General features: G+C 39.0%; 1 protein-coding gene across 4 annotated transcripts in view; it reads left to right on the top strand.

The window, feature by feature from the left end:
* The window catches only part of SCAPER (S-phase cyclin A associated protein in the ER), a 406,759-nt gene that overhangs the window by 258,592 nt on the left and 122,180 nt on the right, over positions 1–25,987 (top strand). For all 4 annotated transcript variants that reach the window (XM_072628639.1, XM_072628640.1, XM_072628637.1 and 1 more), the window contains one exon: positions 8,101–8,216. In XM_072628639.1, coding sequence (XP_072484740.1) covers positions 8,101–8,216 — 116 coding nt within the window. The remainder of the gene's footprint in view (positions 1–8,100; positions 8,217–25,987) is intronic.

Genomic DNA, 25,987 nt, shown 5'->3' with positions numbered 1-25,987 from the left:
GAACTGTTCTTTGTAACAGGATCAGGAAATGTCTATGGAGTAAAACACAAAAAACATCAGTAAAAAAAAATCAAGGGAACAAGAAATTACGTAAAACATGATATATTATTAAGTTTAATCCTAATTTTTCACTTTTGGATATAGACCTGAAATTTTTTTTGGAATAGAGGACTCAAGTAAAGAAATTCCCTTAGTGCAGGTGTGTCCCTGTTATGCAGTTTATAGGTTTAACGACTAGCCTCAGTGCCACTGAGATAGTGGGACTTCCCTAGTGTTCCATGGCCAGGAGATGTCAAAGGAAAGGGTCAGGTCATCCAGATTCTTGTGCCTGGCACAACACCAAGCTGCCTATGAGAACTGAATGATATAAGTGCCCCAACTCAAAGAAAGAAATTTCCTAATTGGGGAATTTCAGCTACTCTAGGAGGTAGGTTGCAGAAATGTTTCTGATTAGAAAGGGGGAAGCAAATTTTAACTTTTCTTACCCTTATTAAATTGCGTTGTGATGGGAGACAGCTATTGATGTTCAGCTTTAGTACTGTCTTATTTTATTCTCAGCTACACTCCTTTACTGTTCTATCAAAAACACTGTAGGGTTATGTGTAAGCTCAGAGTTCAACCGAGTCAAACAGGGAGTCATCAGACTTATCCTTCACATGGCATTTATCAGGTGAGAACTTATCTCAATAAATCAATCAAAGGCATGAACTAGGTTTGATTAAGGCCTAAATATCAATCAAAAGGCATTTCAACTAGGTGAGACAGGAAGTTTGTTCACATTGATTGAGGGATGTGGTCATGGCTTTTGGGTCATTGGTAAAATAGCAGACCAGTTAAGAACCCAAGGGAGTCAAGCATCTGGAAACCTAATGATCAGGGAGTCAGCCAATAAACATTTATTAAGTTTCTGCTGTGTGCCGAGAACTGTGCTAAGTGCGTGGAAGTCTACATCCAAAACCTTGAGAAGGAATCACTTGGGAAGGAGGAGTATAGTACTCATCTGGCTCTGTCTCATGGGGGTCTCAGATCATTTCCAGGTCTCAAGCTGTATTATAAATTAGTAATCATAAAAACTGTTTGGTACAGGTTAAAAAACGGAAAACTAAATCAATGGAATAGATTAGACAAGGAAGAACTAGCGAAAAAACTTGAACTCCATAATGCAATGTTGAGTAAACCCAAATACATAAATTACTTGGGGAAGAATTCTCTATTTGACAGGAATGGCTAAGAAAATTGGAAAGCAATTTTAGATGGAAATCTTGTACTGTATACCACAGTAAACTCACAACTGATACATAACTTTACTAGAAGGAGTGGAAGAAGCATTTGTATAGCCTCCACTATGTGCTAATCATTATTATAAGTATCTTTACAAATATTAGATCATTTTATCTTCACAACAACCCTGCAAGGTTGATATTATTATGCTCATTTTACAGTTTAGGAAATGGAGGCAATTAGAGGTTAAGTGACTTAGTCACGGTAACACAGCTTGCAGGTGTCCGAGGAAGGATTTGAACTCAAGCCTTCCTGATTCTAGGCACATTGGTCTATCCCACTGCGTCCTAATATTAAAAGTCATACCAATTACATATTAGAAGAACCTTCAGCAGACCACCTTCACGGCTCTGGTTAAGCGGGAAGTTTTAATCACACAAGAGATAAAGGTCATTACGAAAGATAAAGTAATGTCAGTTATGTCAAATTTAACAGCTCTTACACATGCAGATATATAGGTACGTGTGTGCATGCATATATACACATGTATGTACATGTGTTTATATCAAGGAAGCCGGAGGCAAAAGGAAAAGTCTCATGCACTTAGAAATATTTGTGATTCAGAATTAATTTGTGGATTAAAGCATTTTTGTGGTATCAGAGACCCAACAACAAAGTACGTGTTCATTGTTTGGTTTGTGACTAAATAAACTGTTGTACTTGGAATAGAACTATGCTTTTTAGGAATTATGACAATGAAGAATTCAAAGAAACCTGGAAAGACAGATACAAGTGGATGAAAAGTAAATAGCAAGACACTTAAGTGGTGCAGTGGATAGAGTGTCAGGACTCACTTTCCTGAGTTCAAAGCCCACCTCAGACACTTACTAGCTCTGTGACCCTGGACAAGTCGCTTAACCCTGTGTGCCTCAGTTTCCTCATCTGTAAAATGAGTTGGAGAAGGAAATGGCAAACCACTCCAGTATCTTTGGGGTCATGAAGAGCCCGATGTACTGAAAAATGACTCTGCAACAAAGTAAACTAGGCAAACAGTAAATGCAATGACTGTTGCTGTTCTTACCAGATCCATATTTAAATAAGTATAGGAAGCTTCACTTGAGCACTGCAGAATGGTACCTTGTCTGCCACATGTAGCATTGAAGAATTGTCCTGGCCAACAGAGGCCAGGGGCTTGCCAGCAGCATGTCATCAGTCTGTGTCAGACATAGTTCTATCAGTTCTCTCAGACTGCAAGGCAGCTCCATGTCCAGAAGAGCACTCAGCCTCTCTAATGAACACATCATACATACACATTGACTACATCAGTGCAGAAGAAAAGAACAAAAACGGTGAAGCTGACTAGTGTCCATTTGTAATGACCAAGCTTGTCCCGTTAGGTAAGAGAAAATATATATCCTATTTTGCAGGATGTAACACATTGCACAGACTGTCAGACTGGATTCATGATGTTACTCTTTCAAAATGCTTTTTTTATCTCTTTTTAATTTTTTTTGTTGTGAGGGATGGCTTTCTTGGTAGGAGAGGAAGAGGGATATGTGTTAGAGAAAATGCTTTTTTTAAAAGAGCCACAAAAATTGTTGTAAAAAGGCTTGGGCAATTGATTGGATATGGGGGAAGGGAGGGTTTCTCAGGTAGGGAGGCAAAGGAAAGGAAAGAACCAAACACTATTCCAAGGTTTCAAACCTGGGAAACTGGAAAGTTGGTGATACTATCCAAAGCATTAGAAAAATAGGGTAGGTTTTTTTTTTTAAGTAAATTTTTTTTAATTATAAAAATTTGGTTTTCTCTCCCTCCCAAAAACCCCCTTCCAATGAAAAAACAAAGCCCTTATAACAAATAATACAGTCATATACAACAAATTCCCATGTTGGCCATATCCAGAAAAAATATACATCATTCTGCACCCAAGCCCATCACCACTTTGTCAGCCATGGGTGGCATGCTTTTTCTTGGGTCCTCTGGAATCATTATTAATCAAATCATTGATCAAAGTTCTTATGACTTTCAAGGCTGTTTAGAGCAATATGGAAATCTGAAGGAGGGACAGGTTTAGGAGAAAGAGGACGAAATAAGCGGTCAGCATTGACAAACTGAATTTGTGGTTCTGGCAGGATGTCCTGATAGAGATGTAGAATAAGAGTTCAAAAGAGATGAATAATACAACAGAAACCAAGGGAAAAGAGGATGTATTTAGGAGGAAGGAGAGATCAGTGGTGTCAAAAGCAACAGAATGATCATATAGGACAAGGCCTAAGAAAAGATATCCAAAAGTGAAATTAGCTGTCTCAGGAAGCAGAGGGTTCCTCATCCCTGGAGGTATGCAAGCCAACGTTGAGGACCACTCATTTAGGTATATTGAAGAGGTCCTATTCAGTTTCCCTTCTAACTCTGAGATGCTGAGGTTTTTCTTGAGGCTGGAACAAATACTATAATTTGCAAAAGTTTTTCATCCTTTCATGATCAGTGATACTGATCACAGTGTAGAGAATGAATATGTGGTTTTAGGGAAAATATAATTAAAATCATACCATCTCTACATGGTGTGGTAATAGTGATGCTTGCAGGCTCAGCCATCTTTTGGGAAGCAGCCCCTGTGGACTTGGCCACTGCTTCTGCAGAGGCTATGAATCCAGCTACCAAAGACCCAGAAAAGAACATTCTTGCCACCAGAGTCCTCAGCACTATCCCATGGTTGGACATCAGAAATAGCTGTGATTTTCTCAGGGGAGATGACACTGGAGGAGATACCTGGGCCTCTGCTTTGTGTCTGCCTCTTAAGGGCTGCTGCTCTCCAAGTGATCAATCAGTGAACATTAAGCCCCCACCAGATACCAGGCCCTATAAAAGCTCAAGGGAGACCATGAGTAAAAGGAAGCAGAAGCGGGGAACTGGGTGGTGAGTGCCCTGGCGCAGAATCCTGCACAGAAGAGAAGACCAGAGGCGGAAAGCACAGCCAGCTGGGAATAAAGACACTGCTGACCTAGGCATCTCTGCAATAGTGCTTCTTGGACAAGTCTCTGCCCTGGTCAGAGGGAGGGATGCCAAGGCAGAGGATGTTGAGAGGTGATGCCAGAGCTGAAGTGATCTTGCAGAATAAAAAGGCTCCTGGGACATGATGGAGAAGTCCAGGAGCTCCCTCATAGGGGGATTGCGTTACTTTTCTGGTTTGTGTCCCCTGTGCTTAGCAAGGTGCTTCACACATAGTAAGTGCTTAATTAATGCTTCTTTTATTCATTCAGAGGAAAGAAAAGCAGAGGTTGTTGGGGCAATTACTACATGATAATGTCTTTACATACTTCAGTACAGTGTATGTGATCCAAGTCTGGACAATAAAAGATTCCTTAAATAAGTTCTCCTGTTCCTATCCCTGAAGTAGGACAGCTTGGCATAAAGTATAGAGCACTGCATGGGAAAGCAGAGGGCCTCCATTCCTATCCTGCCCTTGATGCACAGGCCCCCTGTAACCCTGGAATCAGTTAGCTTTTATGTACCACTCTTATGTAGGAAAATAAGAGTATTTGATTAAATGAACTTTAGTGGCCCTTACAGCTCAAAATTCTCTAGCTTCTGCCTTTTGGCTGACCCATGGGGTGCTCTGGAAACATGTAGTGGGACCTAGGACTACAGACTGCTAGTTCTGTATTCCGGAGAAATTTTAAAAGTGGGTGGGGGAGGACCTACTTGTACAAAAATATTTATAGTAATTTGTTTTGTGGTGACTAAGAATTGGAAATCAAAGGGATGCCCAGCAATTGGAGAATGGCTAAACAAGGTGTGGTATATGATTGTGATGGAATATTATTGTGCTATAAGAAATGACAAGCAGGATGATCTCAGAAAAACCTGGAAAGACGTACATGAACTGATGCAAAGTGAAGTGAACAGAACCAGAAGAATGTTGTACACAGTAACAGCAACATTGTGCAATGACCAGCTTTGATAGACTTAGCTCTTCTCACCAACATAATGATCAAAGACAATTCCAAAGGACTCATGATGAAACATGCTATCCACATCCAGAGAAAGAACTGATATTGTCTGAATACTGACTGAAGCATATTAGTCTCCATTTTATTTCTTTCATTCTTTTTTTGTTGTTTTTCTAATCTTTTTGTGCAAAATTACTAATATGGAAATGTTTTACTTGATTGCACATGTATAACCTATACCAGATTGCTTACCATCTCAGGGAGGCGAGGGGAGGAAGGGATAGAATATAGAACTCAAAACTTACAAAAAAACAACCCACTAAATTAAGAATTGTTTTAACATGTAATTGAAAGAAAATAAAATATTATTTTTAAATGATTACAAATTGGGCAAGTACAAAAAAAAAAAAAAGACTTGTAACTCTGACCTGATTAAATTAGCAAAAACTAAAATAATAAAGAAAAAAAGATAGGTTGAAGCCAAACTAGAGAGGGCCTAGAATGCCAAGCAGAGGAACTTAGACTTTCAGTTTGGTATCATTTAAAAGCATTGAAAAATCATGAGTAGGGAAGTCACATGATCAAATCTGTGAACTACCACTGCTGCAGCCAGGTGGTGTCCAGGGGAGAGTTCAGGCCCTTCCATCAGCAGTACCCAAAATGGAATCCCACCTGGGACACTAACTGTGTGATTCTGGACAAATCATTTAACCTCTGTCTATTTTCTGTTTCCTTATCCGTAAAAGGAGAATGATACTAGACACTCTCTCGCAGGATAGTTGTGAGAATAAAATGAAATCATTTTCTGAAAGCACTTTGTAAACCTTAAAGTTCTATGTAAATACTACCTAGTATGATGATGATCAATATTTTTGTTTTTTAGATTATTTTACCCTTCAGGAAAACTAATTTAATATTTGTATTTATCATCCATGGTACCTATTTTTAATAATTTAGGATAAACTATTTATCTCTTTTTACTGTCACAAAGTACTGCTGCTATCAGTTTTGACTGATATTCATTAACAATCCTGAGAATAACAAAATTCATGAAAATACTGCCTTCTCTTTCCTTCTCTACTTCCTCCTACCCATGAGGAAGGTACTGGCATTTTAGATAATTAACCACTGAGCTGAAATGGAGCTGTTGGTCCAGAGTAGCTTAGACTGGAAAGGCTGAACTGAATTGGGATGTGAGCTTTTATCACCTTTCTAAACTAGTATTGGTATGATGCCGGGAGCTCTTGCCTGCTTCACTGCTGCCAATGCTCCAGGCTCAAATGCCAGAGTTCTTATCTTCTGCCTTCTCCTTACTTCTGGTACTCCTGTGCTCCAATCTCTGTCTTATAGTCCATTCCCCATTCTTCACCCAGACCTGTCCTCTCACTCCAATCTCCACTCTGTTTTCTGAGTACTTAGTAGCACGCAGGTGTTCATCTTTAAGGTTAGCTGATTAAAATCATTCCCACTAAAGTACTATGAGGCTTAGCTTTCCCAGAGGACACCTGCATTTTAAGAAGCGTAACTGGCTAACCCAAATGAATCACTATTGGTGTTATATGTGGAGAAGAAGTTTTTGAAACCTTAACCATTCATTGTCTTGGTTTCTTTCCCCATTCTTCCAGGAAGTAAATTAGTTGGAATAATCAGTTAGCACAGTTATAGACTGTCATCTTTTCTCTTCATTACTTCTCTACATAAAGTTTTATCAGAAGAGTTTATAGGACTCAGCAGAAACATACAGTCCTTGCCTGGGGAAAGCTTGAAATGTGGCTTAGCACAGTAAAAGACCATGAATCTGAAATCTGGGAAATCAGAGGACCTTTCTATACAAGTGTGTTATTGGGTTATGTTATGTTACAACCTTAGATTTCGTGTCTTAGTGTTTTCAAAATTTGCATTTGAAAATCTCTTTAATGGGGGTGGGCATCAGGTTTAAGGATGTTGTTTGTGTTTAGAAAAAGTAATTTGCATATTTGCAGATACAAGTCTGTCTTTCATCCCTAGAGCTGTCTTCTTCCTTCATTCTCTTTACTTATCACCAGTGTAATGGTGGCCATCCCATGGAGCCCTCACATGGACAGTCTTCATCCACATCCACTGAGGCATGTAATTTGGGCTCTTGATAAGGCCATACCCCAACCTGCAGCCAGAGGAAGTCAGAATACAAACTCTGTATTCTGTGAGAAGCCTTAGCCAGAACAATATCACTATAAAGGACCATGTATGCTCCATGGGATAACTGTTGGTTCTTTGGCAATGTGACTGTTACCTCAGAATGTTTAAAAAACAAAAACAACTGAATATTTCTTCACCAGCCTCTGTAAGCAGCAGACTGAGAAGTTATTGACTCCAGTCAGTATCTGCATGTCCTCAGGAAAAACTTCAGAAAACAAATGCTAACTTGGGGGGAAAATGTGGATCTTGACAGGAATTCATTTCCAGACTCCAGGCATTTTTAGTGGTTGTTCCCCAAACCCAGAACACTTTCCCACCTCATCTTCCTCTCTGATTCCTTCAAGTCCCAGCTAAAATCACACCTTCTGTGGAAAGCTTTTCCTGATTCCCCCTTAATCTCATTATCTACAATTTGTCCTGTATTTATTTTGTTTGTGCATAGTTGTTTATATGTTGTCTCCTACAGTGTCCTGTGAGTGCCTTGACAGCAGGGATTGCCTTTTGCCTTTCTTTGTAACCCCAGTGCTTAGCGTAGCCCCTGGCACATAGTAGGTGCTTAATAAATGCTTATTGACTGACTGGACAGATTAATTGGGTGAGCAGTCATTATTTCTTTTAATGTTTGTGGATTTGGACTGTCGTTGCTGTCTTTAGAACAGAATGGTTTCAGGTTTCAATCAGATATTCCATTCACTTTATAAAATACATGTTTTCAAAACTAGACTAATTTGCATTTTATCTTTGCCTCCAGAATGTGGCAGATCAAATTGCATTTCAAGTTGCTGGAGGACTAACAGCCCTTGAACACATCCTTCAGGTGGTGAACTCAACCACTAGTGTGAATGCAGTTTCAAGAATTCCTCCAAAGTGAGTACAGTTTTTAGTATATGCTTTCATAGGTTGTTTTTTAGTTGTTGCTGCCCTTCAGTCTCCAATTGGGGATATCTGAGGGAAACATCCTGAGTGAGATATAACTTTTAGGTGTAAGTGGGAGAAGCTTGCTTTCCCTGTAGGGAGAAAACAAGTGGCGCTCTGCTTCATTTCCTGAAATCAAATGAGGCCTAGAACGTTCTTAAAGGAAAACTCCTTAGTCTGTGATCCTCCCCTAGTGCTAACTCAGTCCTAACTGCTCCTTGCAGTAGAACAAGAGGAAATAGGTATAGCACAGAACACTGACTTATTGTAGCCTGAAAAATTAAGAGCCTGAATGTAAACTCTATAACAGAAGCCCAGGAGTGAGGTTTGACTGGGTGCTATGTGTGTACAAAGAGCAATCCAAGACAAAAGTTGCCACGGGAGAAAGCTCGCACAAAACTGCAGGACATCAGATTCGTGTTTTATCTTGTGATATCAGTTTTTCTTTGTCATAAAGAGTCCTTGCGTCCTTTTAGACACCAGATAGGCTCTTAAGGTACCGTCTGATCATAGGCCATGAGGGATGGAATGCTAAATATAGTTACTCTGGATAGAATGTGAAAATTCAGCATTTTTATCATAGATTTTAATTTGGCAGAGTCTTACCAAGAGGTTTGAGAAAAGTGAGTTTTCATTGCAGAGAAAACTATTTTCAACTTGTAGTTCTGTAGAACCTTTCTAGTCAGTTGTCAGTAACAGAGAAAAAATAATTATCCCTTTTATATATACTTTAGATAGATATAGATAGATCCCTTTATATATTCTTTTATATGCTAACTTGAAATTAAATATTACTAAGTATGAAATTTGTCACACTAATAAATATTGGTGGCTTTCACAGCAGCATGTTCCATCTGGTTTACTCATTCACAATGGGAATAGTTTTTAGTAGACAGAGAAAGCGTATTTGGCTTTGGCCTAATGGGAAAATGTGAAGGTTTAACTTTCTTTTAGAAAATGAAAGTTAAGGATACAGAAAGACATTAGATTTTGCTGTTATTTCAAATTTATGAAAAGCCCACATTGTGCTAGTCTCCATTTTGGGAAGATTCTTGCATGAGGCAGTGACCTTTTCTGACATTAAACAATTTTGATCATTGAAAGTGGCAAAGACAGAAACAAATATGAAACTTACCCTGAAAAGACAGCTACACAGAGCCACCGAGTCATTTACCCAGGGGAAAAGCTATCTCAGGCTTCTTTGTTTCACTTGCTCGTTTCATAGGATAGACTGGAAAACTTTAGGATTAGTGACTGGAGAACTCAAAACTAGAACTATTTTATGATTATTGGACAAATGTACTTTGCCTGATTATGTTTTAGCCAGCAAAGATAAGAATTTAGTTAGTCATGATAAGCTAGATAAGGGGAGGATCCACTTCTGAACCAAGCAGAACAGAAGGTAGAAGAACACATTTCAAAGCACCAGGAACAGAAGAGACCTCAGGACTGTGTGTATGTGAGCTCTGTGCAGGTATCTACACCATCAATTATTATCAGGAAAAATTGACCGGTGAAAGAGGCTTTGTGTCTTTTTGCATTGCCTTCTGCTGTCATCCAAGGCAGAATAGAAAAAGGGAGAAGATACTTCTTTTCAGTGCCACCTCTTGCTAAGGAAATAGAGAAGAAGGACTTTGAAACTCAACCAAAGAGCAGACTTGGAGAGTCTTTTGCAAGCAAAAAGATCCTGACACTACCTCATCTGGGCTCAGGGCTGCAAGTACTGAATACTGCAGCTACCAGTGTGGGATGAGAGCAAACTCAGCTGAACAAAGGCTTGTTCATCTGCAAATCTGAAATTGTTGTTATTTCTCCCAGAAATCTTATTTCTGGCCTTTTGATTTGTTCAGCTTGGCATTTTGCATGATATACTTTGCATGTGAGTTAAACAGACAGAGTGACAATATACAGTCTTGTTGTACTCCTTTTCCAATTTTAAACCAGTCAGTTATTCCATGTTTGGTTCTAACTGTTGCTTCTTGGCCTGCATGTAGGTTCCTCAGGAGACAACTAGGATGATCTAGTACTCATGTCTCTTTGAGGACTTGACATATTTTATTGTGATCTACATAATCAAAGACTTAAGCATAGTCAAAGAAGCAGAAATAGATGTTTTTCTAGAACTCCTTTGCGTTTTCCATAACCCAGTGATCACTGGTAATTTGGTCTCTAGTTCCTCCACCTCTTTGAAAAGCAGCCTACTGTTCTGGTAATTCTCAGTTCTCATAACTGAGGCAGAATTTTAAGCATAACCTTACTAGCAGGTGAACTGAGCACAGTTGTTCCAGAATTTGAACATTCTTTGGCATTGCCCTTTTTTAGGATTGGGACATAAACTGATCTTTTTCAATCAAGTGGCTACTATTGAGTTTTCCAAATTTGTTGGCATATTGAATATAGCATTTAATAGCATCATCTTTTAGGATTTTAAAGAACTCAGCTGGAATTCCATTACCTCCACTAGCCTTATTGTTAGCAATGCTTCCTAAGGCCCACTTGATTTCATTCTCCAGGATTTCTGGCTCTAGATTAGTAACTACACCATCATGGTTATTGGTGATGTTAAAAATCTTTCTTGTATGTTTCTTTTGTATATTCTTACCACCTCTTCTTAATCTCTTCTATTTCTGTTAAGTCCCTACCATTTTTGTCTTTTATTATGTCCATTTTTGCATGAAATGTTCTCTTGATAATCTCTAATTTTTTTTTAAGAGAGCACTTGTCTCTCCCAGTCTGTTGTTTTCTTCTATTTCTTTGCATTTCTCATTTAAGAAAACCTTCTTATTAATCCTTGTTGTTCTCTGGAATTCTTCATTCAGTTGGGCATGTCTTAACCTTTCTTTTACCTTTGTGGGAGAGAAGAGGTATTAAACTGATGACCAAACTGAAGGTTTACAGAGCTGTTGTGTTGACCTCATTGTTGTATGCCTATGAAACCTGGATAGTATGCCAGCACCATGCCAGGAAACTGAATCACTTCCTTTTGAATTATCTTGGGAAGATTCTGCAGATCACCTGGCAGAATAAGATACCAGACACTCAGGTCCTTTCTCAAACTAAACTACCAAGCATTCAAACTCTGCTTTAGAAAGTGCAATTCCAATGGACTGACCACCTTGTTTGAATGTAAAACATAGCTTGCCAAAAGGACTATTTTATGGAGAACTCAAACAGGGCAAGCGTTCACATGGTGGTCAGAAGAAGTGATATAAGGATGCTCTCAAAGTCTCTCTGAAGAACTTTGGAATTGATTGTGTGACATGGGAAACTCTGGCAAACGACCACCTAGCATGGTGTACCTGCGTCAAAGAAGGTGCTGTGCCCTATAAGCAAAGCAAAATTGCAACAACTCAAAAGAAACATGAGATGAGCAGATTTAGAGATTATCTCTGTTTATGCCCGATCTGTGGTAGAACCTTTTGTAAGTAAGGTGGATTGTAGTGTGTGCAAAGGTGGATTTTTGTTATTCTTTTTGTAGTTTAGTTCCTAGGATCCATAGCCACAACAATCTCTTGTTCTCAGGTGTTAGATATGAGTTCTCATGATTGTGATTCAAATATAATTGATATATATATATAATGGTAAATAATATAAACATTTGTGCTTAAATTGTAACTATTCACTGCGACTGCACAGTGAGATAACAGGGATGAGGTGATGTAAACTTGTGAGGCTGTTGTTGGCCATATGCCTTCTTTGTCTGTTGTAGCTGGGTACTGGTCAGTGAATGAGGAGCCCATATGGGAAGATGACAGTGTAATGCTGTGTGTGCCTTGATTGACCTCCATCAAGGCTTGGGGGGACTCTGTGTTTGCCTCAGCCGGCCCCCATTGAGGTTTAGGGGACCTGTAGGAGTTGAAGCTCCTACTATATTCTCACCTGCCCCTGTGAGAAGGGTGATAAGGGAGGCTGTAGAAGTTAGTGCTCCCATTATTAGCAACCCCTTTGAGAAGAATAGACCAGAATAAAGTAAGAAGCTGTCTTCCTGTCTGACCAAATTAAGAGTGAACCTGTTAGAGACTGGAGTCCAAAAACTCCAGCGCCTCCCGTGTTATTTGTGAAACACCTTCTGAGCTCACATTGTTCTGATCAGCGATAGTCGGGCACACTGCCCCTTGACTCTTGCGGAACAAAAGAGAAACCACTAGTACCACACAAGCAGATTCATTCTTAGTGACCCTTCTCAGGTATATTCCATCCTTTACCACAAGTCTGTCATCCCTACGTTTTAAGGCGTAGCACTGAGGCCAAATGCTGTTCAGTTCCCAAATCAATTTTTCTCATTTCCTTCCCTTTCTTTCCATGGGCAACAGAAAAAATATAACCTGTGACCCTCTGGTCTTAAGCTTCCTGCCTCAGACAATAATCTTTGGCAAACTTTTTAGGTTCCTTCTTGGAATCAAAAAGGAATCATCAGGAATCAAAAATCTTTGAAGACTTTAAAAATGTGCAGGAAGTAAATTTACTATTGTAAGTGAGGGATCTTGGTTTCAGGCTCCTTGTGACCCTAACAAACAGCTCAAAAAACAATTTGGGATTACCACATTTTTCCCTTGAGGTCACGATGGTGTGGTGGGAAGGGCTTTTAGACCCAAGTGCTGGCTCTGCCACACAATAAAATTCACCTTTGTAAAACTCTGGGTCATCTTGGCAAACCTCCTTACTTCATATTTGAGGAAACTGATGCCCAAAGAAGTTGAAGTGATTTGCCTCAGATTTCATAGCAATTAAGTGGTAGAGCCAGAGCTTAGATTTGGGCTTCTGACTATGCTGCATTGGAGTCATTTTAAGGTTATCATTGTTAGACATTTATGTAAATGCTCTACTAAGTATTCATCTCTCTTAGCAAGAAGAATGTTTTGTGTGCCAAGAAAATTCAGCCTGAAGCGAGGAAAGTCTAAATTCCAGCTGTGGCACGTTATTTTATTTCAATGTATCAGTCTCAGAGCATGAATAACCACAAAGGAATAAATGGCACAGCCTTGCCTTTTTCTTTGATTGAGATTATTAACATTTGTTAAACAACATCATTTTTGTTTGGAAAGCAGTGTAGTTTTCTTTGAATACAAAGAAAGCCACCTTGTGTTATGTCAATAAGTAGATGGATTGTCTGTGGCAGGAATCTTTTGCCAAGATTTTGTATTGTGTTTTTACTACATGTTTATGTAGCAGAAATGACAATAAAGATGGAAATTGGCATCTCCCCTCTTCAGAGCCCTTCATCAGCCTTGGCCTATCTCCATGCCACTTACTGCTCGGAAGCAAAGGGTCTTGCAAAACAGGGGGCGGGCTTATAGGTGACAGCCCCTGACCTCGGTTTTTGAGTCTGTGGAGGATCTCTTTCTTCCTCTCCGTTACGAATCATCTTCTTTCTCATTATTTGTGTCTCTCCCAGTGCTCCAGGAATACATCTAACAGGGCGAAGCTTAAATCCGCCTGCATTGCTGTTTGCAGCAGCTTTGATCAGGGGTTTGGTGCAAAGAGATTTAAGTCACTGCTTTTCCTATGGTTTTTGGCAGCAAGGTGTAGTTGACAAGTTCTGGTCAGATTATTCCTAGGCCTTTGTTTATGTCAGCTCTCAGACACTTAACCAGCTGTGTAACCCAAGGAAAGTGACCACCTTCTTGAGCCTGTTTTCTCGTCTGTGAAATGGGAATGCTGTTTGCACTACTGACTTTACTGAGCTGTTGTGAACAAAGTTTCTTGTAAACTTTAAAGTGCTATGTAAATATGAGTTATTTATTAAGTCCAGTTACCTGTTCGTTATTGCCTGTTAACAGTCATTGAGACTTGGTTATACTGCCATTTAGATGAAAATCAACAGACGTGTAGCACTCCTATTTCCCCACTAGATTACAAAACGGTACATTAAAACTTACTTCAATTTTATTTTCTTTATGCCATCCCTTTACATAGTTACCTAATTTTATACTTCAGGCCTCTAATGTGAATACTTGCTTGCATTGTTTAAATTAAGTAACAATCTTAGAAAAAAGAAATTTAACAAGTCATAAAGGAACTTTCAGAGAAAATAATCTCAGGACCAAATGCATTTACAGGGGAATTCTCTTAAATAATCAAAGAGCAGTTAATTCCAATGTCATATAAATTATTAGAAAAAATGATAAAAGAAGGTATTCTACCAAGTGCTTTCTATGATATAAATTTGGTCTTGGTGCATAAGGGAGAGGCAAAGCAGAAAAAGAACACTATATATACGTATGTATTTATGTATATGATATATATAATGATATGATATGAGATATATAATGATACACCAATGAATATCAGTGCAAAAGTTTTGAATAAAATATTAGCTAATGGACTGTAGCAGATGATTGAGATCATGCCTATCTCATGATTTATCTCAAATCCCTATTTCCTCATGTTGTCCAGGTGGTCTGTAGGATACTGCCATGGCACTATTGCTTATTTCTCTGCCTTTGTTTATCCTTACTCAATCACTGTCAATAAATATTTCCTTCTTGAGTTTTTTAAAATTTTCTGCCATGAGCTTACTTCTTCACTACACAGTCTTACTCTAACATCCTTTTTATAGATTGTTTTCCTTTTGAATAAAATATAGCTTTACAAGGCTAAATTATTGTCCCATCCTACCATATCTCAGTGATATCTAGCGTGAGAGTAACTCTCATTTAATAAAACCTAGAAGTTTACAAAGTCATTTCCTCACAACAGGGGGTTAACTATAAAAGTAGCCATTTTTGTATTTGTATTGTTGCTGAAGATTGATTATTCAGGAGGAGAGAAGATTTAAGGGATACATGGTGGTATCAAGTATTTGAAAAGGTACCATGTGGAAAAGGGGTTGAACTGGTTCTTTTTGGACATGGAGGGCAATGAGTAGAAATTGCAAAGAAGAAAATTTAGGTTTAAAGTGATAATAATTAAAGTGATCCAAAAATGAAGTGAGGTGTCTTGAGAGGTAGTGGTTTCCCTTCACTGGAGGTCCTCAAGCAGAAATTGGATAACTACTTTTCAGATGTGTCATAGACCTTTCAGCTTTGAGAGTCTTTGAATCTGTTGGCTTTACTTCCAGCTTTATGTTATCTGCAAAGTTAATAAACATGCCATCTATGCTTTCCTCCAAACTCATGCTAACAAACCCCATTGAATCCTTCTGCACCAAGGGGAACAGTCCTTTTCCTGGAGACTTTCCTTGTTGACATCATCCCAGTAATGACTGCCATTTTTGTTCAGTCATTGCACTACCCAGTGCGCTCTAGTCTAACCTGCAGCACCCCAGCTTGCCCACAAAGTGAAAAACTTTGTGGGATGCTTTCACTAAATCAAAAATTACTTCCCTATATTTAGCAAAGTGATGGTGCCAGTGAGTGATTTAGGGAGGAAGGTTCCATTCCCAATGTAATATTCCTTTTGCTGTGACCATGTGCATGACTTGTGCAAGGTGTACCAAATATATTTTTACTTCATGTTTTCAAAAATTTTTAAATCAGTCCTTCTATTCTTTAAAAATCGCTTTCTTTCCAGTATAGATTTCTGCTTATATGGTTTATCTGATCCAACGGCTCTTCTTGATTCTATTTTCTTAAGTACTATTTCCACTTCCACATAGACTGCATTTAGAGACTAAGGGGCAAGTACCAACTGTATCATTTCCACTGTCATACATGATAAAAATCTTTATAGAAACACTGGTAGATTTTTTTATCTATTATTCTCTCTTCATTTCATCTGTAAGTGCCCTTGGGACAGTCTTTTCTGAATTTTGTGCCAGGTTTTCTGCAATTGCATTTTCTGCCCCATCCCTATTTGCTATTTTGTAAGACAGTGCTGTTCATAATCTTATACTATTCTCATCAGTAAAATTTTGCAAGATGTTTTATAACCTAAAGTGCTATCAGATCTATTTGGCAAAGATAACTACTGTATGCTGGAAGAGATAATTTCTGAGTTCTGACCTCCTTCTTGTGGTGATTGTTGTTCATTTACATTCTGTAGGAGATAATAATAATCAGAATTCTTGTCTTTTATCCATCTGAATATATAGGATTAGAGCTATTGGAAATTCCCAGAGTATTTTCTTGTCTTTGTCCTTCTGGTTTAGTGGTAATTCCTGCCTGAACCCTCCTTAAAAGTCTAATGGCACAGAAGCACGCAGACATCTGATTCAGAAATGATTCACACATTCACAACCAGTTATTTCCTGTCTATTAAGATCTCCAGCAAGAAGGCCCATGCTTGCCATTGTGTTTGCTGCTGCAGAGGAAAATGCACAGCTCAAGGTCCAAACAGAAGAGGGATTCCCTCTAGATGTTCTTGGTTTTTGTGACATAATATTAATCACACAAAACTCCAGAATGGTATAGGGCAAAGGTCAACAAACTATGGTCAGCATGGTCCAAATGTAGACCAAAGTCTGTTTTTGTATGGGCTGTGAGCTAAAAATAGTTTTTATATTTTAAATGAAGTTTTATTGTAATTGGAAGTGTAAAAATCGTTCTTAGTTTGTAAGCAAGCTGAATTTGAACCTCAAGAGGTATCTGCTGACCCCTCAGTGAGATCCATAGCCTCTCAAAAAAAAAAAAAGCAGTAGCCTAGTAACTACAGAGGACAGTCTGAGTGGATAAAAAAAAAAGCAACTCACATTTGCCAGCTTATGACATGCAGTAGAACAAGTATTAAGTCAGTTCATCAGTACAGATCTCCTGGTCAGGCACAGTTGATAGACAACAAACTGAGCCTAGGGTTAAATGATGGTTAAATTGCACTTGGGAAATTGTATAACACTTTCCACAGTCACAAGCTGACCTCTGACCTAAAAACCCATCTTTGTTAATGCCAGTATTCTTCCTGTAACGATGTGACTGAGTCATGGAATACCACTATTGTCGAAAAATCAAAATTGTATGTGATCCAAAAGACAGTGGAGGAAAATGTGGCTGTTGGTAGAGACCAAGGTCTTACCAAGAATGATATGTGTGCAAGAAATGGTATAAAAAGTATCATCCAAGAAGTATACAATCAGAAAAAGGAACTGGCCAGTCATGTAGCAGGAAAAAAAAGATAATAGAGCTCTGAAGTGTTGCGTTGGTACACATGGAGTATTACAAGAATTAGAGGAAGGTGTCAGTGATGTTTCCTAATAATACTAATAACTTTGATGATAATAGGTAGCATTATGTAGTTTCACCACAACCCTTGGAGGTAGGTGCTCTTACTATGCCAAAGATCCTAAATTCTCTATGAAGGCTTAATGAGAGGGCATAGACAGAAGTTATTTAAGAAGAGACAGTATAATATGGATTAGAAGGAGTAGACATACCAATGAGATCATGAATCTGCAAACATTCCTTTGTTCTTCAGTTCTTGTTAGTTAACCCACAAACATTTATGAAGCGCCTGTTATGTGCCAGGTATTGAGCAAGGTACTGGGGATACAAAAAGAGGTAAAAGCCAGTCCCTGCCCTCAAGGCTATGGGGGGACAGTAAGCAAACAAATATCTACAGACTATCTACTAGATAAAAAGGAAATAATTAACAGAAGGAAAGCAGTAGAATTGGGAAAGCCTTCCTATGAAGATGGAATTTTTGTGGGGACTTAAAGGAAACCAGGGCAGTCAATGGGGGACAGACAGAGAAAATACCATAAGATCATTCATCTTGTTCATGAAACAGTCAGGAAGCCAGCACCACTTGGTCAAAGTGTCCATGTCAGAAAATAAGGTATAAGAAGACTGGAAACTTAGGAGGGGGCTAGTTTTAAAAAGGGCTCTAAATGCCAAACAGAGCATTTGGTATTTGATACCAGAGGTCATAAGGAACCATTGTATTTTATTGAGTAGGGGAAACCATCATGGTGAGACCTGCACTTTAGGAAAATCACTTTAGTGGTTGAACGGAGTGAGGAGAGACCCACCAGCATGCCTGAGGTAATGAGGGCCTGCACCAACATGGTGGCAGTCCCAGAGGGTAGAAGAGGGATGTATTCAAGAGATGTTGCAAGGAAGGACCTACAGTCCAACAGATTGGGATGGTGGGGTGGGGAGAGATAGTGAGGAGTCTAGGTTGCAAACCTGAGGGACTGGGAGGATGATGTTGCCCTGTACAGTAATAGGAAAGATAGGAGGAGGGGAGACCTTAGAGGGAAATATTATGAGATTGATTTGGGGCATGTTGAATTTAAGATGTCTACTTGTCATCCAGTTAGAGATAAGAAGGGAAATTGAATATAGCTGCAGGAGCCCTACACTCTTCATTGGTGAATGTAAGTTTGAGTCTTGGTTCTAGACCATGCTTACTATGTGACCAAGGGCAAATCATTTTGCCACTCTGAATCTCAATTTCTTCATCTTTAAATAATAAGAATAAGGGAATAAGAATACTTGTACTCTCTACTGTGCAGTATTGGTTGTGAGTAAATCACTTTGTAAACCTCCAAATTGTATTAAATGTGAGTTACTTCTGTCAGACATCACTGAGATTTGGTGGAGTGGAGCTAGGATAAGGCCCTTTAAGGCTGCACCTTATTCAAAAGGAACTTGATTCATAAAAAGGACACGAGAGTAAGATTATGTAGTGAAAATGGAAACTCATGGGAGAAAACTTATAAACTCAAGGAGAAAATCATCACAGACAGTAATTGGATAAGGATAAGCAAAGAAAAATAAGTGATTTTGCCGTAATAGTATCCTATAGGCCACCTGAGCAGCAGGTGGAAAGAAAATGCTGAGAAAAGTCACAGCAGAATGAGAACTGTGCTTAGGGTGAAGACCAAGGACCTCAGTCATGAGGACATCTGATGAAATGCTTTGGGCCCAAAACAGGGCAGCTCATAAATTCCCTATTTGCTTAATACTTTTATTCTTTAAGAAGTGAAGGAAGTGATGAAGAAAACTGCTGTTCTAGACCTGACTGATAAGTAGAAATTGTTGCTGAAGCAGAAATAACGGGAACCTGGAAAGGAAGTAGTTACTCCATCTTAGACTTCACAGTAATGTCAGAGTAGGAAGCTAAACAGAATTTGATTCGTCCCCTAGATCTGGGGGGAGGGCCTAAAATTCCACAAGGGAACTCATCCCATGAGGGACTGAGAAGCTCTCAGTAATGAAATTCTTTTTTTTTTTTTTAAGTAATTTTTTTTTTAATTTAACTTTTAACATTTATTTTCACAACATTTTGGGTTACAAATTTTCTCCCCTTTTATCCCCTCCCCCCCAAACCCAAGCATTCTAATTGCCCCTGTGACCAATCTGCTCTCTCTTCTATCCTCCCTCTCTGCCCTTGTCTCCGTCTTCTCTTTTGTCCTGTAGGGCCAGATAGCTTTCTTGACCCCTTAACCTATATTTCTTATTTCCCAGTGGTAAGAACATTACATTTGATCCTAACACTTTGAGTTCCAACTTCTTTAGCTCCCTCCCTCCCCACCCCTTCCCTTTGGAAGGCAAGCAATTCAATATAGGCCAAATCTGTGTAGTTTTGCAAAAGATTTCCATACTAGTTGTGTTGTATAGGACTAATTATATTTCCCTCCATCCTATCCTGACCCCCATTACTTCTATTCTCTTATGATCCTTTCCCTCCCCATGAGTGTCGACCTCGGATTGCATTCTCCTCCCCATGCCCTCCCCTCCATCCTCCCCCCCACCCTGCTTGTGCCCCTGTCCCCCACTCTCCTGTATTATTCAATAATGAAATTCTGAAGATGCTAAGAGAGATGCTTTCAGTGGGAAGGAAAAGAAAAGCCTGACTGTTGATGCACAGGCAACTCGTGGACCAACTTAGGTTTAAAAAAAAAATGTGCAAATGATAGAGCCAGTGATACATAAGGGAGGAGGACTAGCACAGTCATCTAAGAATTCAGCAGTAGAGTTCAGAAAGCACTGAGAGTGACAATGAATGTAAAGAACAAAAGAAAAACTAGATGGGGGAAATCAGGAAAAAAAGGAATAAATCTCTGTTCAGAATAGGAGGAAGATGGTAATGAATTACACAGAGAATGAAAAACTAACTTGACAGCTTTGATTCTGCGCCTGTTTTCTCTGCCAAGGGGAAATGAAGCCTTGGGCTGGGAAGATTAGGGCAGAAGTGGTAAACAAGGATTTAAAGGGCAGGCTAAATAGATAGAAAGATAGTATCTAACTGTCCTCCTTTATTTCAGCTGTGAGGTTCTGAAGAAATACATTCCAGGGTTTTGAAAATAATGGCAGATGTTATTACTGAACCAAAGTCAGTAATCTTTGAACAATTGTGAAAAATAGGAGAGGTGATGCAGGACTAGAAGTAGGCAAATATTCAGATTTTTTTTTTTTTTTTAGGGAAAGGCTAGAATCTGGAAACTATACACACGATGTCAGTTCTTAAAAAAATTCTAGAATGTATTATTAAATTTCTGGTTTGTTAGCCATTTGGAAAAGGAAGTGGTATTAACTAAGAGTCAGAATGTATTTTCATTGGGTTATTATTCTAGTAGATCATGGGAATATCACTTTTACATAGTATGTGTGTGTATACATATATTTTTTCATCAATACTTTTAATAATATCTCATTGTATCCTTGTCATCAAGATAATAGTGCAATTGGATTTGAAACTAGTTAATGACCGAACACAAATTGTTGTTCAGTCATTTAGTTGTGTCTGACTCTTTGTGACCTCATGGACCATAGCACGCCAGGCCCTTCCATTCTCTACTGTTTCTCCAAGTTCATGTTTATTGTTTCCATTATACTATCTGTCCATCTTCTCCATTTGTCTTCAGTCTTTCCCAACATCAGGATCTTTTCTAATGAGTGCCATCTTCTCATTATGTGGCCAAATTATTTAAGCGTCAACTTCAGTATTTTACTTTCCAGTCAAAAGCCTGAATTAATTTCTTTAAGTATTAATTTATTTGACCTCCTTGCTGTCGAAGGGACTCTCAAAAGTCCTCTCCAGCACCACACTTTGAAAGCATGGATTCTGCAGTACTCAGCTTTCCTTATAGTCCAACTCTCACAGCCTTACAATACTACTGGAAAAACCATAGCTTTCGTTATATTGACCTTTGTCGTCAAGATGTGGTCTTAGCCTTTTAGTATGCTGTTCAAATTTGCCATAACTTTCCTTCCAAGGAGAAAGCATCTTTTAATTTCATGACTGCAGTCACCGTCTGCAGTGATCTTTGAGCCCAAGAATATAAAATCTAACCACCATTTCTATTTCTTCTACTTCTGTTTACCAGGAAGTGATGGGACCAGTTGCCAAGATCTTAAGTTTTTTTATATTAAGCTTCAGTTCAGTTTTTTCACTGTTCTTTTTCACCTTCATTAAGAAGCTTCTTAATTTCTCTTTACTCTGCCATCAGAGTGATCTGTATGTCTGATATTGTTAGTATTTCTGCAGGAAACCTTAATTCTAGCTTTTGATTCATCTAGCCTACTTCCAAGTCCCGTGTTCTACCCATTGTGCCATCTAGTTACCCTTGAACATAAATAGCAGTGTCATCAATGAGTTTCTGCTAATGTTAAGGATGGTCTTTAATGAAATATCCTAGACATCTGTTACTATTCCTGTGTTGTCTACCTTTTTAATTAATGATTTTGATAAAGGAATGGTTAGAAAGTTTTATCAGATTTTCAGAAGAAAAAAGTTGGAGGGATAGATGACAGTAGATGGGAATGATGGGTCAAAACCAAGAGAAATATGATAAGATCCTACAGATGATTCCTAGGCATCAGTTGTACAAGTACAGGATATGAGTGGTCTAGCTTGGTGATAACAATTCATGTGAAAAATATCTAGGAGTCTTGGTGGATTCCAAGTTCATTGAGTCCTTAATATGACATGGTAGCCAAAAAACTATGAAATCTTAAGCTGCATTCAGAATTATAGCATTCAAAATTAGAGAAATGATAGTCCCACTGTATTCTACCTGGTCAGACCCCATCTGGAATTGTTCATTTCATAGTGCCACATTTTAGGATAGAAATTGATAGACTGCCTGGAAGGGAACAACCAGAATGGAGAAGAGAGCTAGAGATCATGGCATTCAAGAATCATCTGAAAGATCCTCATTCCCCAACATTCCCCCCATTCTTTTCCATCCATTGCTATGCAAGCTATCAAACCTCTGTACCCCCTCCTAAACCAGCCGTTGACCCCCAGCTCAGTTACAACTTAACCCCTGCCTGGGTACCCACAACAGCATCTGTGGCGATTCTAATGGGGAAATCCCCAGGCCTCCACCCAGCATACTTGCCCCAAGTTTCTGTGGCACTTAATGACTGCAAGAACTTCCCCTTGGAGGACCAGTTCTGTTCTCCAAGGCAGTGGTTAGTAAGTAGAAGTAAAAATCCACTTTCCCATTTTAATTATGGGCAAACAAAGTGAACTTCACAGAATGAGCAGGCATGGATGAGTTATCATAATACAAATTCATTTAAAATAGCAATTCAATTCATAGTAGCTTTTTGGTGCATATTTTCTCAGTCAAAAGATCTTCTTGTAGATGACCATCTAAGAAAATTTTTGACAATAAAGAAGGGACCTCCTACCAAAAAAGATATTATTATACTACAAAGTAGAGTGGAAAGAGTTCTTCGGTTTGGGAGTCCAGAGATTTGTGTTTGAAACCCAGCTCTATCACTTAAGAGCCACATGACCCATGGCAAGTCACTTAATCTCTGTGAGCCTCAATTTCCTCATTTGTAAGATGGTGATGATAATACTTTCACCTTGTACCTAATCAGATTGTTGTAAGGAAATTGTTTTGTGAAACTTTAAAAGCTGTCTAACTAGGAATTGTGAGTTATCAAATGGCACAGTCAGAGGTGTTCAGTCCCGTTCAGCTGCTGCCCTCTCCTGTCTGTGTGCCTTTGCCTAGGTTTATAATGCCCTTGTCCTCTTCCCACTCTCAGTCATTGTCTATTAAAATCCTCTACACACACTCTCTCTCTCTCTCTCTCTCTCTCTCTCTCTCTCTCTCTCTCTCTCTCTCTCTCTCTGTCCAACCTTCCCTGATTTTCCTCCTTGCTCCCAAAGACAATATTAATTTCTTCATCCTCATACTTCTCCTGGAACTTTGCCTGGATCTCCTAAGTGATTGCCCCTTTATCTGTGCCTCTTCTGCCTTACCACAACCTCTTGCCTGATTCTGTGACAGAAGTACAACTAATGTTTCCCATTCACACTTCTTTCAGATGATTCTTGAATGCCATGATCTCTAGCTCCTCCATTCTGGTTGCTCCCTTCCAAGCAGTCTCTCAGTTTCCATCCTAACATGTGGTATTATAAAATGAACAATTACAGATGGGGTCTGAACAGGTAGAGTTCCTTACATATATAGCTTTTTCCTTTTCTTTATCTCATCCCTCCTATCATTATTATTTATGCATATATCACTTTGTGTCAGGTTTAGGTGGTAAATTCCTTGAGAGCAGCACTAAATAGATGGCCATGTGCATTTGTGGTTCCGTGTCAGTGGTATCTGACTTCTTATGACCCTGTTTCCGGTTTTCTTGTCAGAGATACTGGAGTGCTTTGCCATTTCCTTCTCCAGGTCATTTTACAGATGAGGAAACCGAGGCAGGCAGGATTAAGTGACTTGCCCAGGGTCAGCCAGCTAGTAAGTGTCTGAGACCAGATTTGAACTCAAGCAGATGAATCTTCTTGATTCCAGGTCCCAGCATTCTATCCATTGCACCACCTGACTGTCTTGGTGTCTCTGGATGGGCTTGAGTTACCAGCCTTTCAGGTTCCTTTAGAAATTTTTATGGAGTTTGAATGAATGAGAAGAGTTCTGGTGCGCTGGGTATTATTGGAAGTGTGGGTCTACGAGATTCCACGACTAGTTTTCAATGTTATTTGTGTTTTTAAGAATGACAGTGATTATTCTTCTGTTTCTGAAAAATTAATTATTTGTGGTATTTGATTTTTAAAATCATCTATCCATCTCACTGTTATCTCATTTAAAGCATTAATCTCAGAATTCTCATTAAGTGGTTTTTGTCTGTTGTGTTTTGTGGAATGGCCAATGAGAGTAGGCAAGGGAACGAGCTCCAAGGGATCTTTTGCCTGGTAGACACAGGCCAGGAACCAAAATCATGTGCAAGCCACTGATGTAGCAGTAGTGGGATTGGTGAACCTAAAGCAAGCCTGCTCTGTTGATAAGGATGGATTGTAATAGTTCAGTTTCTTCATAATAAATGCGAACATGAAGTCCAAAGGTAAGTCATGTTCCTACGTGATGTTCTGTGACACTGATAAAATCATCGTGTGTGTGCCCATTCTGATTTCATCTGAGGAGAGAACGCTGGTCAGAGCTAAAATTGACATACTCTAGAATACATTTGTAACTGGATTCACTGGACTTTAGGTCACAACCTTTTATCAGAAGGAGATACTATATTATATTAAGGCATTATGTCATTTGCTGTGACTGTCTGTTATTTAATGTGACTTCCTAGGCCATTTTACAGGCTAACAAAGTAAAGTGTTAATATAGTGAAAATAGCATGGTATTTGCAGTTAGAGGACTTTCCTATTACAGATCCAGGGGCCAGTAGTTTGGGGAGTTAATTAGCTATAGTGTTTGGTAGATCCACTTCTCTGATTGGTATGTTAAAGCATCTTGCAGTTATCACAAAAGGTTTGTAAATAAGTTGTTACTGTGACAGCTATTGTTCCTCTAATAAGATTAGAGTGATGATTTCAGCTGACTTTAATCTGCCATGTAACACCCCAAACCACCTGGGGCCTTCTTTGGTGCTAATGTTTCCAATTTGGGGGAAAAAAACAAATCCATGTTTAAAGACTTTCTAATCCTGGAAGTATTTTTGTTAATGAATTTCTGTTTTCAGTTTTCAAAAATCCTTTGCCACCATGATTAAAAATTAATTTGACATGTTTCCTTATTGCATACTTTCAAATATATTATTTTCACCTTCTTTGAAAGAAAGTTAATTTCAGGAAAACACAGAAAGATTAGTTTTTGCTTATTTTGTTGGCATTTAAAAACTGTTCTTTCACAACTAAAATGAGCCTCTGAAAATATGGAACTCATTGGATATAAACATAAAGAACTGTAACCAATTACATGAAAATATTGGAATCAATACACGCAGATAAAAATGTCATAAACATCATTATGGAGTCTTGAGAAAATAGAATTTTAAAACTACTTTTAGTTTTGCTATTACAGCCTATGTAAGCTGTGAGGATCCCTGTCCCAGGTCCCACTCTCACAAATGAGTATCATGGTCTCGGAGTTTAGCTACCTCTTCCCCTTCCCTGTTCTAGGGGGCATCCCAGAGGGGTTGGGGGATTCGCTAATGCAATTGGCTCAAGCCCTGCCTGACAAGATTATCAGTGGAGAATCAATTCAGCTAGGCAGTCGAGTAACTTTTAGAAAAGGAATATTTAATAACATTGTAAACAAGAACAGGTGGTGCAAAACATTCTACCTCACAAGAGCATGCTTGGAGAGTGTGGGCATCAGCGGGGTAGTTACATTTCCAGGTTTCTCCCCCTCATGAGTGGCTCAGAACATGTCCTTAAGCTCATGAATCTGTATCCATCTTTCCTTGACTCTTGATGCAAATGCTGCCATTAACTGACTCAGGAATGAAGTTTAGACCCTGATGAGGAGAGGGAGGAGAAATCCACAGTTTCCTCCTTTGATTGGGGGTAGGGGGCTCTCAGCGGTGGGGATAGCAACTGACACCTGACCAAGGCTCAATCCAAAGTCCTTCCTCTCTGCTACG

The sequence above is a fragment of the Notamacropus eugenii genome, chromosome 1 (genome assembly GCF_028372415.1).
Source record: "Notamacropus eugenii isolate mMacEug1 chromosome 1, mMacEug1.pri_v2, whole genome shotgun sequence".
NCBI lineage: Eukaryota > Metazoa > Chordata > Mammalia > Diprotodontia > Macropodidae > Notamacropus > Notamacropus eugenii.
Note: the sequence above shows the minus strand (reverse complement) of the source record. Positions and strands in the feature narration are given on the sequence as shown.